The sequence below is a fragment of the Pararge aegeria genome, chromosome 21 (genome assembly GCF_905163445.1).
Source record: "Pararge aegeria chromosome 21, ilParAegt1.1, whole genome shotgun sequence".
In the NCBI taxonomy this organism is placed as follows: Eukaryota; Metazoa; Arthropoda; class Insecta; order Lepidoptera; family Nymphalidae; genus Pararge; species Pararge aegeria.
In genome coordinates, this window is record NC_053200.1 from 700087 (window position 1) to 719298 (window position 19212).

Below are 19212 nucleotides of genomic sequence, written 5' to 3' on the forward strand. Positions count from 1 at the left end.
ATGGTTCTATCTCTAAAATTTTTCTTTTGGTTTTGACGGTATATCATAGTGATTTTAGTCTGTGATTTTAGTCTTCAATTCTCTATTTCTCTCTGGTTTTGACAACAAAATTTCTTATATTTATTTTGGGTTATTTAATTCATTGTGGTTTTTCTAAATTATGTACCAATTGTATCAATCATTAATTAAAAGGTAAACGTGTGCCATGCTATAATAAATATTTGTATATCTACATCTTTGGTTTTAATAGCGAAGACACAACCATCATGACTTCCCAAGCGCTAGCTTCTCTCACAGCTACTTACACGGATTCGGAAGGAGAAGAGGATATGGAAGATGGACAACAGACCCCGGACAAAGAGGAGCCCATGGTGACCCAGTCTTTGCCTGTCAGCCCACAGGACGCTGATGTAAACAAACAGTCCTCGTCGGCGCCAGTGTCCCCTAAGAGAAGACTAGTCTCATACGTGGACGACACGATCGTGTCAGACGAGGATGCTTTGTCACCTAGCGCAGAAAACCAAGACGACATGAGACGGCTATCAATGGAAACAGACACTGACGAAGCAATCCTTCGCTCTGAACCTGATGATTCTCAAGATGGTGTCATCATACCTCCTGAACCGCAGGGTAAATGTCCTAAGGAGTTGCAAGACACAATAGCAAAGTTCCACAGCCGCATGATGACAGAGGGCTTGGACATGAACAAAATTATCCAAGACAAAAAAAACTTTAGGAATCCTAGTATTTATGAAAAGTTGATCCAGTTTTGTGATATTAATGAGTTAGATACTAATTATCCTCCAGAAATATACGACCCATTGAAATGGGGTAAGGAATCTTATTATGATGAGTTGGCAAGAGTTCAGAAAATAGAAATGGAGAAACGAGAAAAAGACAAAAAGGAGAAAATGTCCAAGATTGATTTTATAAGTGGTGTTGCAAAAAAAGCTGATAGTGACGATGATAAGAAACGAAAGTCTAAATGGGATCAAGCTGGACCTAATGTGGCATCAAAATCAAGTATAAAGCAGCCAGGCTTGCTACAACAACCTTTGACCACCAACGTCACAGGCACCAAGGGAACAGTCATATCAGCATTCGGATCTATAGCAAAGAAATCAAAAGTATGACGTAAAACCAAACTGCAATAATGCAAATACTGTTTGTTAATCTAATTGATTATTGTACATACTATTACTATGTGATTAATAACTGCCCAAGCCTTAGCACATTGTCTGTGTAGTATACAGTGTGTCTGGTATGTCTGTATACCATAAACAGGACACACACCCTACTCAATGAGCTCTAACTGTAAACTTATTATAGAAGGTTACTCAACTTGTCAGGACTTATCAACAGAACACTAATAAATAGAATAAATGGAAAACATATTATTTTAAACTACTATGTTTTTATTTTACTGCAAGTTATACCTTGACTGCAATTTTCACCTGGTGGTAAGTGATAATCTACAGCTGAAGCCTTTTGCCGGTATCGAGCCTAGGACCTCCAACTTATAAGATCACGCAAGTGCTTACCACTGCGTTAGGGGAGCATACAAAATGGCTTAATTTATGCAAAGAAACAAGAAGTTACGGCAGCACTGCCCCATACTTCTATGAGATAATCAAGGTGAGGTTTAACTAGGGAGTAGTAAATATTTAATCGAACGTTTCGCGGAAGACATCGGACGATGCCATAGAGAGATCATAAATAACCTATGTTTATTATGTATCACATAGTATTAAATTAATCCGCAGTATTAGTCTATCTCTATGTTGATATCTGATGTAGTTCAATAAACCACAGAGCAAAACTATCCGGCGCAGATTGCAGTCTGTAGTCTTTTCCCGAAGTATTTCGGTTTCTAAACGTTAGTCGTTAACCGAAGAGGCGAGACGAGGGGGGGGACTTATATAAACAACAAACCTTAGTTCGTCGATAACAAAATTGTTTACAATTTGATTGACCATTTTACAATTCCCATCTGACAGTATCAGTGCGTTGACTTTTGACATTAGAGTATTATTTTTGCTTTCGACCACGCGAAATGGCCGAGGCACCTGATTCTGAGCCCGTGCCCTCCTCAAGCAAAGGAAATTTGCTCGAGGACGCTCAGGACGAGGGTCCGTCGCCTAAAAAGCGCAAAACAGAGGGCGAAGAAATTGACAAATTGGAGCATAGGCTGGGGGGCATTCTGTGCTGCGCAGTTTGCCTGGACCTGCCGCAGGCGGCCGTGTACCAGGTATTCCGAAACAGCTGATAGGCACTGGCGTCGCTTATCAGCTGTTTTATTTTTTTAGTTGTTTACTAACATTATACGAAACTAAATTAATTCCTCTTACGCAATGTCATTTGCTTAATTTTGATAGAACTGTGTGCTTACTGCGAAATCAGTATTATTCTAAAAAGACAAACCCTGACGTATCGAAAATAAAGATCATAGTAAATATTATGAAAGTAGGCCATCAACGTTATTTATTATATTACAATATTAATACAGTATGTAAGCAATGTTAGTGGCTCCCAGGGTTTTAGCAATTTTTAAGTTGCAGATGGGCTTGGACATAAAAAATCTTGTTACTTAATTCTGTGTTTTCATGTTTTATGTTATGTTGAATTTTGATCACTCATCCATGAAATTACATCAACATTTTAAATCTTTGGTTTAATGACATTATTAGAATATCAAATCTTGATATAACTGGACTTAGAACATTATAGCATTGAAGCTAGAATCTATGTGGTATCAATACTCTAATGAGTCCTATAGGTTGGAGGAAAATGTGTTATTTTATTTCCTTGGTCCTGTTGAATAAGTGTGTTGTATCAATATTAATATGGGAATTGTTATCAATTTTGGAGACAGGTCAAAGGAAAATAATGTATTTGTTAAGTTAGTTGGATTGTTACACTTAACACCCGCATTCATAAAAGTTACTGATGCACAGTTGAATGTTCACTGTGGGATCCACCAAGCAGATTAATTTTTATATATTATAGACAGATGAGATATTATTGGTTGTTGGAACCTACACTATGCACAGTGGTGTGCACTTCACACCTATTTGAAAGCATTAGCTATCCTGTAATTTTCAACTCATTAGGGAGTTTTATTCTGCACAAAGAAATAATAAAAAGTTAAAATCCTTTTAGAGCTGCATATCAGGTTTAAGTTGTATTACAAACTGTACTAGAGCTTTAATTGTGTTTTAACTTATTGTATTTGTTGGAATTGCCTGCCCAGCTCACCCAGGATGAAATCTTATGCAGTAATGTTTGTGAATAGGGTTATTAGTCTAAATATTAGTCAATATACTGTAAAAATACTCATATTGTCTAGTCTGTATGATCTCATAGATGTACACTATTTAAGTATTTCTCATCAATAAATATTTATTTGCGATATACAGTTCTTTCTTTATTGCTACACCTCAGAAAATTCCCTATCCCAAACCAAATATATCTGAATTTTATTTTCTAACTTAAGGTGATATTATTTTGAATACATAAAATATTTGTCATACTAACTGAAAAGATATAAAATTATATTATCTACACATCTAAAAATCTGGACTGTATGTTATGTTCCCTAATTATGACTTTTATCCTTTTGCTTTAACTAAATAACAATAAATCTACAAAAGGAGTTTTATATTGTATTATAATATCTATATGTGAGCTACTTAGTTTTATTTCAGTTTGCATAACATTTTAGATGTTTCCTAATGTCAAGAATATGAATAAGTAGTGTTTAGAACTGAATCTATTTGTAGTTTGATTTCAGGATCTACCAAGCAGCTGAGGTTGGATACAAACACAAACAACACACATTCACCATCACAACTGTATTTACTCCCATTACTCTGAAGTCTCATAGTGCAGGGTCAATTGGTCAACCTATGCTATTTTTGGATTGGGAGCCTTCATAGATTTTTTTTGTGTTTTTTAAAGTCATAACCTTAAATAGATTCATCATAAAAATTATATTTTCTAGTTATCATTAAACTTTTTAGAAGAGATCTTTGTTTCCAAGATTCATTTTGAAACTTATTTGTATTAAGAGAAACCGGTTTATGTTTACCACCATCAATATTATTATTGTTCCAATGGTATAGTTTAATATTTTACTAGCGACTAGCTCTTTCCGCGTTTATTACGTTTTTCTGCGAATTCCGTAGGTATTTTGTTGGGATAAAAAGTAGCCTATCTCACTCTCCTCCCTTTCCAGTAACTCTATGACAAAAATTAAGTTGATAGGTTGGTTAGGGTTTAAAATAAGGATAAACAAACACGCTTTCGCATTTATAATATTAAATAAGCATAAGAAATTTATAGTAATTTATAGTAGATATGTAGGTAGCAATAATCATATTTCACGTAGTGATTTTAGATGACACACATACACCTTTTCTGCTAGCCTGACTCGCGGGCACCGTACTTGCACTTGTTTTTAGGAATCACATCGAACATTTCTAGCGGAAAGGCATAGGCGAATTTATTTTAACCAATACTTGACCGGCCACAGCCTATCGGAACGGTTTGATTACATCAATGTGTGATGGTAGGGTTGGTTTATTCGTCTCGATTGTAATACATAACATGTTTTAAGATGTTTAAATTAAAATTAAAATTCTTTATTGGGAAAAATATGGTAGGTACTAAACACTTGTATTTAAGATGTTAGCATTTTGTATTTTACGCATTTTTTGTCGTCACATCGAACGTCCAAATAATGTTTATAATTTCAGTAAAGGTAATTAGATAAATGAAGTCAAACATGCACTAAAAATTCGTGGACTGAATAAAATCTAATTTTGTTAGAGCCATTTCTTCAGTGCAGCTTTAAATATTGAACATTAGTAAAATATGTATATTGTGTGGAGACAGTTTGCAAATTTGAATGCACATTGCGCGCGCAGTTGTAACGTTTCCATTTGAATGTCCCGCAGTGCAGCAACGGCCACCTCATGTGTGCGCCGTGCTTCACGCACCTGCTGGCGGACGCGCGCCTGCGCGACGAGAGCGCCTCGTGCCCCAACTGCCGCATCGAGATCTCCAAGGCCAACGCGTCCCGGAACCTGGCGGTGGAGAAGGCCGTGTCGGAGCTGCCGTCCGCGTGCCGCCACTGCACCGGCGTGTTCCCGCGGCACTCGCTGCAGCACCACGAGGACCAGACTTGCGAGCAGAGGTAGGTTCGCTACTCGACGACACGCGCTTGACTGCATCTCACGCTAGCATGGGCAAAAGACACTTTTCTGCCCGGGGAAAGGACAAAATTTTATCTTCTTCCACAGCTTTATCGACATTGACGCAAGTTTTTTCTTTTAGTAATAACTGACGGACCAAGCAGATGGCTCACCTGATGGTAACTGGAAATCCATCGCCTATAAACAGAGCATCACTTCACAGGGTATGCTTGAACACGTCCTGCGACATGCCACCCTGTGTGCATCAATTTAAAGCGTAGGTTTTAAGCCCCATGTAATTACACCGGCAACCACGGCCAGACCGGAAATCAGCATTGCAACAACGCTGCTTAGTGACAGAAATAAGCATGGCGATAGTATTTCTCCGGATGAGCTTTGCCACAAAAAGCTGTAGAGTACGTTTGGAAATAATATATAGGTGTAATAATAAATGGGGGTAAACTTCTATTACCTGATGCCGTGCATTGGCAGGCACGAATAGTGATGACACGATGTAATTTTTATCCCTTGCCTATGCTAGCCGTACAGCAGTGTTAAGGGCCATAGACAAGAAATAAGTGCATAAACAGATTGCACACTTCGCAAGAGGCGGTAGTTTACAACCCATTTTTTTTTGTGACGATACTTTTATTTTAAATGGCGCATTAAGTAGATGATTTCTTTGAATTTTAAATCGTTTAACGTAAAGTTCTTCAGACTAAAATTTTTAAATGAAAATATCTGAAGATCTTTTGATAAATATAGTTAAATTCCTTCACACATTACCAAACATTACCTATACTTTGTGTTCGTTTGAATGTCATTGGTGATGACGACATGAAGAATTCAATATGGTGGATTTGATAGACTAAAACACGTACCTAAAGAATTTGTATCTTTCATGCTTATGGGAGGAGTTGCACCGCTCTTTCGAGGTGGTGTTGTAAAAGACTAGTTACTCGGTACTCAGTGAGGTTAAACTTAAACTTGTATCCATCAAAAACTATATTTATATAACAGTATTATATGCTACGGCCCTAATGAGTCAAGAAAGATTCCCGATAATTATTAACTTGAAGATTGACTCGACTGCCTCGTTGGTCTAGTGATTTGTTAGCCACGTTTAACGAACAAACAATCAGATCGAGACGTCCTGGGTTCGAATCCCGAGTCGAGGCAAAAATTGTTAGGTATTGTGTTTTTGCTATTCAATAATTTTCAGTAAAGGCCCGTAGTTAGGAAATTGTCGGTGGCTCCGTGTCTCGAAGAGCACGTTATCATCACTGACTTGCGACATAGTCCCCCGCATCGGAGCAGCGCTGTGGGTCTATGCTCTAAAACCGTTTCTTCTATGAGAGGGAGGCCTGTGTTCAGCAGTGGGACGTTAATCGGCCGCGGATGAGATCGAGATTGGTTCTGGTCTGGTCTGTCGATTCCTACAAGCAAAGCCAAGATATTTGGCATTCCAGTACGATACCGGTAGAAACCGCATCGTATCGCGAAACATGATAGCAGTCAAGCGCTAACAGTCATCAAAAACCAAAACTGACCCGGAGTTTCGTCCCCAGGACTTACAAGTTTTCCCAAGTGGTGGTTGACTCGGAACCGCATAGCGCGTTGACTGGTTTGGTCCGCATTGTGGCCAGGCTGTATTGGCTTCTTATATCCGCTCTCAGAAGAACGTACTTCGTCTCTGAGCTCACGGACTCAGCGGTCAAGCGCCGTAGGTACCTCAGGTGTGTTAAGAGCCTTCACCCCGCGCCTGTGTGACACCCCACTCGGGGGCGTGTGCCCAGCCAATATTTATCACCCTACGAACTATGATACGCGTCAAATCCTTATATTTACAGTACAGTGGAGACGTTTTCGAGTATGGAAATACTTGTAAATGGGAGTAAAATGGGTCTTGTGTTGGCATTGTGTTAAAGGCGCATTTTCACTAGGCGACATGTCGCAGATACTTGTCGCTCGACATTCACGTAGTTGTCTCTGCAAAAGTTGTGGGACAATGTCCCGCGACATATGACTCGTTCACATTGGCCAGTCGTGATCAGTATGTCGCCCGAGGAAGTAGTGTTGTTCAGTGCAGCTTACATAATTATTCGGAAGACATTAGCAAAACGTAAAAAAAAGAGGTGGTGGGTCCGGGAATATTTGCTCCAAAGGGAAAGTTCAAGTTTAATAACCAGTCTTCGAATGCGCGATGGATCTTTCGAAAATTTTACTAGAATGTCTAGAACCGATTTTGAGATACTTTTAAATATGGTTGGGCCGGCCGTAGTCAAGCAAGATACAAAGTTTCGGAAATCTATCGACCCTCACATCAGACTCGCTATAACATTGAGATACTTGGCAACTGGCGATAGTTATGGTTCATTGTCCTATACTTTTAGAGTGTCAAAATCAGTAATTTGTCATACTATACCAGAAGTTTGCAAAGAATTGATAAAGGCATTAAATTCTTTTGTTAAAGTAAGTATTTAATATTATTTAATCTCATGTACCCTTACTTACAGTAATAATACCATAAACGTTTACCGTAAGTAAGGGTTACGGTAAACTATATTGGTATTTTAAATTTTATATTGATACTTAATATTGTATGTTAATTTATTAATATTATTCTTGTATTTCAGACGCCAACCGATGTAAATGAATGGAAAGAGAAATCTCGTAATTTTGAAATATTATGGAATTTTCCTCACTGCATCGGAGCGATAGATGGAAAGCATGTGTTACTAGAAGCGCCACCCAATTCTGGCAGTGATTATTATAATTACAAAGAGAATTTTAGCTTAGTTCTCTTAGCAATTGTGGATGCTGAGTATAACTTTGTATATGTTAATTGTGGTGCAAAAGGGAAGTCGTCTGACAGTGGAGTATTCCAGGAGACTACATTTTATAAAGCACTTAATGAAGAGCAACTGAATTTACCAGATCCTGAGCCACTGGTCCAAGGTGGTCCGAAAATACCATACGTTCTAGTGGGAGATAGTGCATTTGCACTTTCTGAAAACATGATGAGGCCCTACCCCGGCATTCATGAAAAGGGAAGCTTAAAGCGGATTTTCAACTACAGGCTGTCAAGAGCAAGAAGAATTGTTGAAAATGTTTTTGGCATTATGTCTGTAGTGTTTCGCGTATTTCGTAAAGCTATCCCATTACGTCCAGTAAATGCTGAATTAGTTGTAATGGCTTGCGTGTACCTACATAATTTCCTGAGACGTAATACAACTTCAACCGCGAGGTATACACCAAATACCACATTTGATTTAGAAGACGCTGGTCATAATGTTGTGGAAGGTTCGTGGCGAAGGGAGTTGACAAATAATAATATGAGGAACTTAAGTAGGCAAGGCAGACCTCCTCCTCAATCCGCTCAGACAATAAGAAACCTCTTTGCTGAATATTTCTGCAGTGCTCAAGGAAGTGTCCCATGGCAAACTATTCAATCATAGGCTGCAAGAAATTTGAATGATGTTTTTTATAGCTTTGGGCTAAAGACCAAGGAATAAATGATAATAAACTTAGCATCATATAAAAAAAACTACTAACTAATAAGTTTTCATTATTTTTAAGTATTTATTAACTATTATTTTTTAAAAATCTATGTTTAAGTGACAGAAAATCAACGTTATTAGTATTATTATAAGTATTATAATTATTCTTTGTTCTGCGTTTCTGATTCAAAGTGGGAAACTAGTTCTTCAATATTCTCAATTTGTCGTAATTCTGTGAAAGTTGGTGCAGTTGGTGCTTCATTATCATTATTAACATGAGAAGCATTAGCAGTTACTATATCATCATTAACAGAATTTGTCGAATAGGATGACTGTTGAGGAGCAGAACGGTATCCATAACTTTGAGTATGGCTTGAATTACTTCCCGTTTGGTATTCTGCATAGTTGTATTTTCCCATCCTAGCCTCTAATAAGATATTATTAATAAAGTACTTCGCCTGTAGCACAGCATGTTCATTCTTTATATTTCTTAACTCAGAAGCTACATAGTCGGCGTAAACTTGAAATTCGTCTTTTGGTTGATCCATCCTGGCTTTTGCGCTCTTCATTATTTCATATACCTCACTCAGATCATCTTTTTTCCTTTTATTTTGAGTATTTGGAAGCGGCACCGGTATTGGTTGAGTTGGTAATGGCGGCGACGTTGATGCCTCTGGTGGTTGCGTTAATACTTGCGATGCCACTGGTATTTCTTCGAGTGCCACCGAACTTTCGGATGACTATAAAAGGAAAAAATCAGTGTAAAACAAACATTAAATCACAGTTTCGCAGGCGAAGAACAAAAGACAAGAAATAAAAATAAATTGTATAAAAAACTACAGAGATTTTAATTGTGCATTTATTACCAAAGGAAGATTATCTATAGAATATAAGCTGTATTTTTATACGACTGCTTGAAAAAAGGAGTATATTGTTTTCAGGGTTCAAGTATGTATGTATGTATGTGAGTTCCTATATTCCACCATAACTTCTATACGCCTGAACGGTTTTTATGAATGAGGTATTGTTAGAATCCTTAGCTTATTACATAGGCTAGTAAAATTAAAAAAAAATTGATGGGGTGACTATGGTCCCGCATTAAAGACTGAAGTTGAAAAAATTTTTCGAAAATGAGATTAAGTATACTATCATCAACTAGAAAATGATGAGTAGATTCCAAAAATATATAACACTATAGTTCAATATCCAGTGATGCACAAAAAAAAATGATTTGTAAACTGGTACAAAATAAAAAAAATAGAAACAATATTAACGGGAGCTTACCTGAGTATTCATAGTGTCCATACTGCCTGAACTTGTCGACCCTTTTACTAGGAAAAGCAGCGAATCATACGCAAACCAGGTACTTTTGTGAACATCCCCACTTCCACTTCCAGTGGATTTTGAGCTTGCAATTTTTTTTCTCTCCCTGAGAAACTGAGACCTTAAGTTATGCATTTTTCCCTCGACGTCTTTTCTAGGTATATCTAATGTAGTCGCGATAGATTCCCATGCATCATTTTTTTTAATTTTGTTTTTATAATCACGATGTGAAGTGTCCCACAATAATTGCGAATTTTGATACATCTCGATCAGGGTCAATATATTCTCGTTGGACCACACTACTGCCATTTTCGCAACACAAAGCGACACACGTTTTCACCACTCAAAGCCTGTCCGGCGACTGTCGAGGGACACGAAAGTCGCGCGCGTCGACGCTCGCAGACCATCGACTAGCGACAAGTTGCGCGACCCGTAAATGTCCCAAGCGACGTCGGACGACGTCGGGCGACATCGCGCGAGACACGTGAATTTCGTGTCGAGCGACAGAGTCGCGCTACAAATGTCCCCTAATGAAAATGCGGCATAAAGCTCAAATTTACCTACAATTCTGTAGGTCGCGCTTTTGACAGAACCTCTGTAAAACTGAAATGATTTGAGACTCCCAAAAGAGTTACATTAGCTCCATTTTACTTTGATGATACGGAGTTTTATACTCTAAAACGACTCTTCTATTGCGAGCGAGCAAATCTTGTACTAAGGGGAAAAATAAGCGATATTTCTGTCCGGTTATTTTCGATTATGGACGGAAGTTAGAAGAAAATTTGCGTACCAACCATGAAATTTAATTATTTATTGGTGCGGTAAAAAATAGGGCGCCTAGCCAAGCACATATTTCAATTGTTTTCCGAAATGCCGCTCCTGAAATCGGCCGGCACGGGCGGCTATGCTGTTATCCACGTTGCACCCTCGCCGACGCGATGCCTCTAGAGTTGTGTAACCGAAATCGGGCATGGGGTATATCCAACTGTGAACATCAAAGTCAAAGATACATTATTAAAAAATATATATTTGCAGACTCCTTAAAGCGTGCACTATTTTTCGAGGTATCCAAAACAAAACGTGGTCTAAGGCGACCATAATAATTTGAACCGACTATTCCTTACATATCTCGAAAATTAGTATGATGATATAGAAATTTAATAAAAGATTTGTCGTTGATAATACGAAATTTTCGAAATTAAGTTTTAAAAAATTTAAGTTACAGGGTGTGGTATATGGTGGCGTGGGGTGTTACAGATGCGTTTCCGGCATTACTGTCCACACTGGCGCTTGCCGTAATTAACATTAAAAACGCTTTAACGCTTTATTTGTAAACTAAATATCGTTTGTACATATACCTACTCGTATTACTTACTTATCTAAATCATGTTATCATTGGTGAGGTCGTCGAAGCTATCTCCGATTAAGTTATTTACTAAAAATACTAAGTCGTTAACCGCCAGTTTTAGCTGAAATTGTGATAGTAGGTAGTATTATTTTTACTTAATATGTAATCTTATAGCGCACATAAAGGCACATGCACAATGCGCATAATCTAAGCGCAGACGCAGCGCCTTAATGCCCTTTAAACGAGATTCAGTGGCAGTTAGTAATTCTCTGCACACGTCTATTTCAAGTGCGCGTTTAATCTAATCATTATTCTCATCGTTATAAACCCATTACCGGCCCACGGCAGGGAACGAATCTCCTCTCATGGCTGACCATGAGAGGAGATTCGTTCCCTGCGTGGTGGACTACGGCCTAACCCCTCCTCATGATCTCAGGATCATGAGGAGGGGTTAGGCCGTAGTCCACCACGCTGGCCATGTGCGGATTGGTAGACTTTACACGCATTTGAGAACGTTATGGAAAGTTCTTCATAACGTCAGCATCCTCTCTGATGGGAAGCCTTAACCTATCACCGCCATTTTTCCAATACACAAGCGCGTATTTAAGGATACAGGAGTGATGGGTCAAGTATTTGTACTATCCCGGTACTAGCTTAAAAACGCGCTACTTTATCACACTTTACGATTGTATACAATCTGCACTCTGTAGGGCTCATACGAGTCACGATATAAGTATGTAGTATTCGTCTTATATCATACAAATAGGCAAAGCAGATGGCCCACCTGATGGTTAGTGGAAAACCATTGCCTATAAACAGAGCAACACTTCGCAGCGCATTCAAGGAACCCGTCCTGCCGTGTCGTGTCCATAAACCTGGAGCGTAGGTATTAAGCCTTATGTGCTTTTAATTACACCTTCAGACCGGAACACATTGCAACAATGCTGCTTAGCGGCAGAAATAAACATGGTTCTGGTACTTCCCCAGACGAGCTCTGGCACAAAAAGCTCTATTAGTAACTCTTAGACGCCATGAACGCTCGTTAATACGCGCCGTTTGTATAGGCCCTAATAGCATTTTGGCAAACTATGGTTTTAGAAAATTAACAAACACCTAACACTTGGTCTAATGCGAACCAAACTAAATTTATTATTTCCCTAACTAATTTTACTAGTCGCTGGCATTTATATTTTAGCACTCTGGTATTGCTTCTTACGTTTCATATCATATTCTTGCGAGTTGAGAGTTACTGTGAAGAGACACAAATGGGGACTTTCTTAGCAGGGCTCTTTGACACCTTTACCAAAACACAGAGATCTTATTAACTTAATTACTAATCCATATAAATATTAATAATAATCATTTATTCAAGCTTGAGAATTGTTGGTTACAGAGATTTGAATGCCCTGCCCTCTGCGGTAGGAAAACCTGTGTTGTATGTTTCAATCAATTAAAGTCTGTCTGTGACTTCAAAATTTATCTCATGCGGGAGATAAACTAAATAGTATATTGTAATTTAACTCCTGAGTAAAACGACTTACTTAGGTAATAGATATTCATAATAATAATTTATAGGAACCCACTTCTTACTCTATTGGTTGGTGGTGGTGAGGTTTAGTTTCGTACGCGACAGTTAATCTGACTTAAGTACTTAAGTTGCTATCTGTAATGTGCACAACTTTGGAAGTTCCATAATGGCCCTCATCTACCTCTGTCTCTCAGAAAGCATCTTGAGCCGTCAGTCTCGGTTGCACCACTACAACTGATAATAATCGGTAAATATGAGTACACGGTACATCACCTAGTTCTATATTGGAGCAGCGTGGGGTATCGACAGCTAATCCCCTCCGTTCCAAATAGGTCTGTGGGCAGAAGTGGGATCATTAATAACGGACAGAACGTAGTTAAGCAAAAATTAAGCCACAATGGCACTATGTCAAAAAAAGACGACTGGCACTTAATATTTTTTTGTGATTTGTGGGTTAAACGTTATCGCTTAATTGCGTCTATTGTTTATAATGATCACGCTGCTGCTCACAGACATCCTCTCTCTCGACACTCGACGATTAACACTTTTTAATATGCCTATAGAACTTATATTACTATTTCTTACCTATCAAATTGGACGTGAAGCAATAATGATCCAACCAACAATGAGGTCATTTTGGGCCTTTAAAATAAACGTGAAATGTTTTTTCGGCGGCGCTGTCAATTGAACTGTTACAAAATATTGCGAAACTATTGCGACGTTATGCCACATAAAATGACCTATTTGAAAACTGCGGAATCTTTGGATCCTGTTTGTTTAACTACGAGCAATAAGAATGTGCGCGGACGAGCAAGCTCGAGCGCCGCTAAGGACGCCGCTTAGCGTGCGTTATCGCGTCAGTAGTAGCGTTTTCGATATATCGTCAAAGTTAAATGCATCTATCGTTTTAGAGTCGCAAATCCTATACTTCTGATCTTTTTTTTACAAACGTTCTCTCAAACCCGAGCTAAAGAATCGTAGGGAAATATAAGCTTTAATGCAATACAGCTAAGATTGATTTTACTTTGCTCTGCTCGAACGATTGCTGGATCGCGAACGAGGAAGTCTGGTACTGAGCCGCCCGCGTGCGGATCTGGCCCTCGTGCGCGAGGCTACAGGCGTGCGGGCCCGCAGGGTGACGGGCTGCCGCTACGCGTGCCTGGGCTGCGGCTGGCGCGGCGCGGCGGCGGCGGGCGCGGCGCACGAGGCGGCGTGCGCGCACCCGCGCCAGTCGGCCGCCGACCTGGTGGAGCTGCTGGCGGCGCGCGAGCGACAGGCCGCCGACCAGCTGCTGCTGCACTCGCAGCTGCTGGGCCTGCTGTCCTACGAGAAGATCACCTTCACCGGTGAGTCTCAGTGCCCCGGAGCCACGCGCACCCCGCAGGGTGTTACGCGTCCGGTAACACTGAGTAGCCCAGACGCTACCGAGCGGCCAATATCCAAAATTTATTATTGTTGTTATTACTGGATGATCCTGGCTAATGAGCCTGGCCATCGTGTAAATGCGGAATTTCGGAGGACATCACGACTTCATATGTCGGGAACCTCGCGAGAGTTCCTCGAATAGACATAAATATCTCGAATAAACTAGATGTTGTCCGCGACGTTGATTTTGTTTAAAGCATCCCGTAGGAACAGTTTATTATTGTTTAGGAGTAGTCCTTAAATTAAACTCGCTATAAGTTCTAAATTAAATGTCCGATTGGACTGAATTAAAAAGTATTTCATTGCTATATAAATACCGTTAATTATTAAACTATTTATTTGAATAACGAGCGCACGCGCGTTGAATAATTTCACTGGCAAAATGTTGCTACTTTGGGTTACATTATTGCAACTTTTATGAAAATACATAACAGCCTACGTATGTGACTCCGTGATAGTTAAACTTTCTATTGGCGGCCGGTAAAATAAGTTGGCAACCCTAGCGGGCCGCGTTACCCTTCCCCCACACGTCGGCGCCGCGTTGCAGACCTGCAGCTGAAGCCGTACCGCACGGAGGAGCTGCACAAGCTGTACTACGAGACGTCGCGCTTCTCCGCCTTCGGCCAGCAGTGGCTCGTCAAGGCCTTCGTCAACAAGCACCAGCGCGACCCCACGCAGAGCGCGCAGCGGGAGATCACCTACCAGGTACCAGGGGCTCGCTTACACCGCTACAAGTATACATACGTTCGGGACAGTTGATATTCAAATAAATAAGTAAAACTGAGTTGCAATTATTAGGCCCTCGTTTTGTTAGTTACATTAGTTAGTTATTGCAAAAGTGCCAATAGTTGTTGCCTCGATCCTATTTGTAAACACAGCTGACCTTATGGTTGTCACTGCGTATTTTTTATGGCAATTTCATAGTTATTGCTCTGAAACTATTAACCTCTGGCAAAAGACGGAACCTCATATATAAATATATATTGAAGCGGTGATTGCCCAGTCGTGAGGACTTTGACTTTACTTTCGGGGGGCGAGTTCGAATTCCAGGACCTTTAACTTTTCCAAATTAAAGGAAAACTTTTCCAAATTATGTGCGTTATCTCTGGCATCAACGGTGAAAACATCGTGAGGAAACCCGCCTAGCTGAAAATTCTCCATAATGTTCTCAAAGGTGTGTGAAGTCCGGCCAAAGGTCTTCTTATCGTGGCGGGAGACCCGTGCCCTGCAGTGGGCCGGTAATGGGTGGATATGATATTGCCGAGGCGGAGTGTATGTGGCTGTAGCGTTGCGCCGTTGCAGCTGATCCTCAAGAGCAAGCCGGGCGGCGCGGTGGGCGTGTGGTGGATGTGGGCGCGCGGGCCCTTCGGCGAGGCGCGCATGTCCGCGTCGTTGGCGCAGCATGCCTTCCGCGAGGACGAGGCCGCGCCCGCGCGCGCACTGCCGCTGGCCGACCCCGCCGACGCCAACCGCCTGCTGGCCAACAAGGCCATCCACTTCAGGTGAGCGCCGCACTGGTCGACACCGCCGACTTCAACCGCCTGCTGGCCAACAAGGCCATCCACTTCAGGTGAGCGCCGCACTGGCCGACACCGCCGACGCCAAACGCCTGCTGGCCAACAAGGCCATCCACTTCACGTGAGCGCCGCACTGGCCCACCCCTCCGACGCCAACCGCCTGCTGGCCAACAAGGCCATCCACTTCAGGTGAGCGCCGCACTGGCCGACCCCGCCGACGCCAACCGCCTGCTGGCCAACAAGGCCATCCACTTCAGGTGAGCGCCGCACTGGTCGACACCGCCGACGTCAACCGCCTGCTGGCCAACAAGGCCATCCACTTCAGGTGAGCGCCGCACTGGCCGACACCGCCGACGCCAAACGCCTGCTGGCCAACAAGGCCATCCACTTCAGGTGAGCGCCGCACTGGCCGACCCCGCCGACGCCAACCGCCTGCTGGCCAACAAGGCCATCCACTTCACGTGAGCGGCGCGCTGGCCGACCCCTCCGACGCCAACCGCCTGCTGGCCAACAAGGCCATCCACTTCAGGTGAGCGCCGCACTGGCCGACACCGCCGACGCCAAACGCCTGCTGGCCAACAAGGCCATCCACTTCACGTGAGCGGCGCGCTGGCCGACCCCTCCGACGCCAACCGCCTGCTGGCCAACAAGGCCATCCACTTCACGTGAGCGGCGCGCTGGCCGACCCCTCCGACGCCAACCGCCTGCTGGCCAACAAGGCCATCCACTTCACGTGAGCGCCGCACTGGCCGACCCCGCCGACGCCAACCGCCTGCTGGCCAACAAGGCCATCCACTTCACGTGAGCGGCGCGCTGGCCGACCAAGGCCGACGCGATTTAGGCGTGGGCCCAGTAGTGGGACATTATTTATTGTAATTTAGCTGTACTTATTACTTTAATAATGTTGAAAACGGTTATTTCAATCAGTTTTTTCTTTTGCAGATTGATTATGTTCTTGTCGCCGAAATGATCTCATTACTTGCCGCGCTTTGGACTATCCAAAGAACGAGGCGGTGCAATCTATACACAAATTAAAGCTCTTCGCATATCAGGCCGCGCTGATCTTGGTGCGTTCAGCGCGCTCTTCAAAATGTAAAGTATGTAGCGTTTTAAACAGAGGTGCGATTGTTTTAGGTTGGTCACGGATTGTTTATACATAACGTTATACACTCGCGTATTGTCTATTCAATAAAGACCCAATAAGTGAACGAGTGAAATTAAATTTAAGAAAAATAAAGCAACTTTTTGATTTAACTTATTTCAAAATTTAAATCACTGAATTCCACTGAAAACTATATATATTACGCAACTATGATAACCGAACACTCTGTTCACTCATGGATCTATCGTATTTGGATCGTCAACTTGTTAGTTGACGATCCAAATACGATACGATATTACGATTTTCTTACACAATCGCATCTCAGATTCGATATTAAATACAATATTGAAAATTCCATACGTGCGGCGCCGAACAATCTGTGTTCAGCTTTACGCGCAGCCATCTCGATGTTGACGCAATAACAAAAAGCAAATATTTTAATTCTTGTAGTAAGTAATTTAACTTTAAATTGCACATTTTATTTTTCGGATTACTATTCGTATTTTAATAAATTAAAGAATTTTTAAAAAGTTTTATACTTGTGCAATGGCACAGCAAGAAAAATTAGTAAAGTTCTACGCTTTCTATTTAGCATAATATCTGTTGAGAAAGTATTATGACGATTAGAGCTGACCCTGCAAATTTTGCACATTATCCTGTAAATGCGGATGAAATCAGTCGATTTAAGGACGCATTCAAATTTTTAGTTTTTATACAGTTATTTATACAATTGTGTCAAAGCGGCTGCCAGTTACGATGTTAACTTAAGTCACAGCCACACGTGTTTTGCCGTTCCATTCAAATTTCATGAAAAAAAAAAAAAAAAAGACAGCACTTTATCACTACAGCAGCTGCCCTTGAAAATACTTTTGTAAAATAAAAATTTCAATAAATATAAATTAATAATAGTGTGAATAAAAAAAAAATATTTTATTGTAAATAAAGCGTGGGGTGCATGGTGTCAATAGTTATAAATATTTTATTGACAGATATGAGTAGAGTGATTATTATTTTGATATATCTTTAAAAGCACCCCACGCTTTTTTTAAATAAAATATTTTTTTTTATTCACACTATTATTAATTTATATTTATTGAAATTTTTAACACTATTCTTAATTTAAATTTATTAAAATTTATTTTCTTTTTTTAGTTCGGTTTTCTATAAAAAGCGTGTTTTTTAGTTTTTTTTAAAGTATTATTTATTTTCTACTTTTTAGTTTGGTTTATTTTAAACTGTTATGCGATCTAATATTCTATCAATTCCGTGATAACTCTAAGTAAGTGTAATTATTTTCCAAATTATTAATGTGTACGGTAAGAGCCCCATTACCCGCTTAGGAATCTATATTAAGACGTAACTACAATAAAAGTCCCTCCGCGGGTGCTGCTAAGTGCCCGATCAGAGTGTCCCTCGAAATGCAAGTTCTAATTATTATTTAAAACAACCCATTAAAAAGTAACAGCTAACGCCCTCTACCATCTAGTAGCTTAATGTTTTCTGTGGAATTTGTTAGGTACGCGAACGCCATCTGTTGGAAACGCCATAGGTTTTTACATTTGGGTCTAGGGTTTTTTACATACAAACATACATACAGGTGAAGCTCATAAAGGCGTGTTAAAAATCAACATCTTGGAATTTGCGAATTTAGAACTAGGAACATACGGTCCATTTTTCGTTAACATTATTTTAGTCTACATTCTGAAAACGACTCTTGAGTGCGTTTATGGTCCATTTTTCCTTACGTGGCTTATAATGTAAACAATCTTTTCGATATTTTTGTTTTTAAAGTATAAAATAAAAAGATATTCTTTTTATGAGTGTACCTACGTTTTTATTGATTTTAAATATTATAAAAAGCTTGTTAAAGTTATTAGACAGGTGCGATAGTATCGATGACGTCATTAGCATTTACAAACGTTGCGGAGTTAGGCGTAATGTGCGAAGTACTTTCGCATTAGATATATTTTTTTGTATGACATTGAGGTTGTGATCATGGGCGAAATCATTTTCTTACGTCTTGACATCTCTTCGTACAATAACTCAAGTTTAAAAGGCTAGAACCTAAATTCTTAAAGACAGTGATAACTGTCAAAACTTACCATAAAGATGGTGATATCAATGCCCTAAAGAATAAGGCGAATGCGCAATAACTCGATTAATAAAATGAATAAAATGACAAAGTGATTGAGACTGCTAATATTACGATTAAGTAAGTGTATTCAGATTACTCAATACAAACCTTAATTAAATTTAGTGCAACTGTTTCCCTGAAAT

General features: G+C 40.3%; 4 protein-coding genes across 5 annotated transcripts; 3 read left to right on the forward strand and 1 right to left on the reverse strand.

Moving 5' to 3' along the window:
- Positions 1–65: 65 nt before the first annotated feature.
- LOC120633390 (SAP30-binding protein) lies at positions 66–1404 on the forward strand. Its single transcript, XM_039903595.1, has one exon. The coding sequence runs from the start codon at positions 267–269 to the stop codon at positions 1131–1133; it is 867 nt and encodes a 288-aa protein (XP_039759529.1). The 5' UTR covers positions 66–266; the 3' UTR covers positions 1134–1404.
- An 81-nt stretch (positions 1405–1485) lies between these two features.
- Positions 1486–17845, forward strand: LOC120632998 (cysteine and histidine-rich protein 1 homolog). Of its 2 annotated transcripts, XM_039903013.1 has the most exons (7): positions 1486–2248; positions 4956–5194; positions 6761–6928; positions 14026–14237; positions 14864–15021; positions 15619–15818; positions 16776–17845. In XM_039903013.1, the coding sequence occupies exons 1-7, from the start codon at positions 2054–2056 to the stop codon at positions 16801–16803; spliced, it is 1200 nt and encodes a 399-aa protein (XP_039758947.1). In that variant the 5' UTR covers positions 1486–2053; the 3' UTR covers positions 16804–17845. The 2 variants fall into 2 exon arrangements, with proteins under 2 accessions (XP_039758947.1, XP_039758948.1); XM_039903014.1 differs by lacking the exon at positions 6761–6928 and having other exon boundaries at positions 1487–2248.
- Positions 7196–8744, forward strand: LOC120632997 (protein ANTAGONIST OF LIKE HETEROCHROMATIN PROTEIN 1-like). Its single transcript, XM_039903012.1, has 2 exons — positions 7196–7664; positions 7829–8744. The coding sequence occupies exons 1-2, from the start codon at positions 7215–7217 to the stop codon at positions 8648–8650; spliced, it is 1272 nt and encodes a 423-aa protein (XP_039758946.1). The 5' UTR covers positions 7196–7214; the 3' UTR covers positions 8651–8744.
- Positions 8751–10556, reverse strand: LOC120632999. The gene is made up of 2 exons (XM_039903015.1): positions 9977–10556; positions 8751–9432 (listed from the first exon to the last, which is right to left on the reverse strand). The coding sequence occupies exons 1-2, from the start codon at positions 10322–10324 to the stop codon at positions 8854–8856; spliced, it is 927 nt and encodes a 308-aa protein (XP_039758949.1). The 5' UTR covers positions 10325–10556; the 3' UTR covers positions 8751–8853.
- Positions 17846–19212: the final 1367 nt, after the last annotated feature.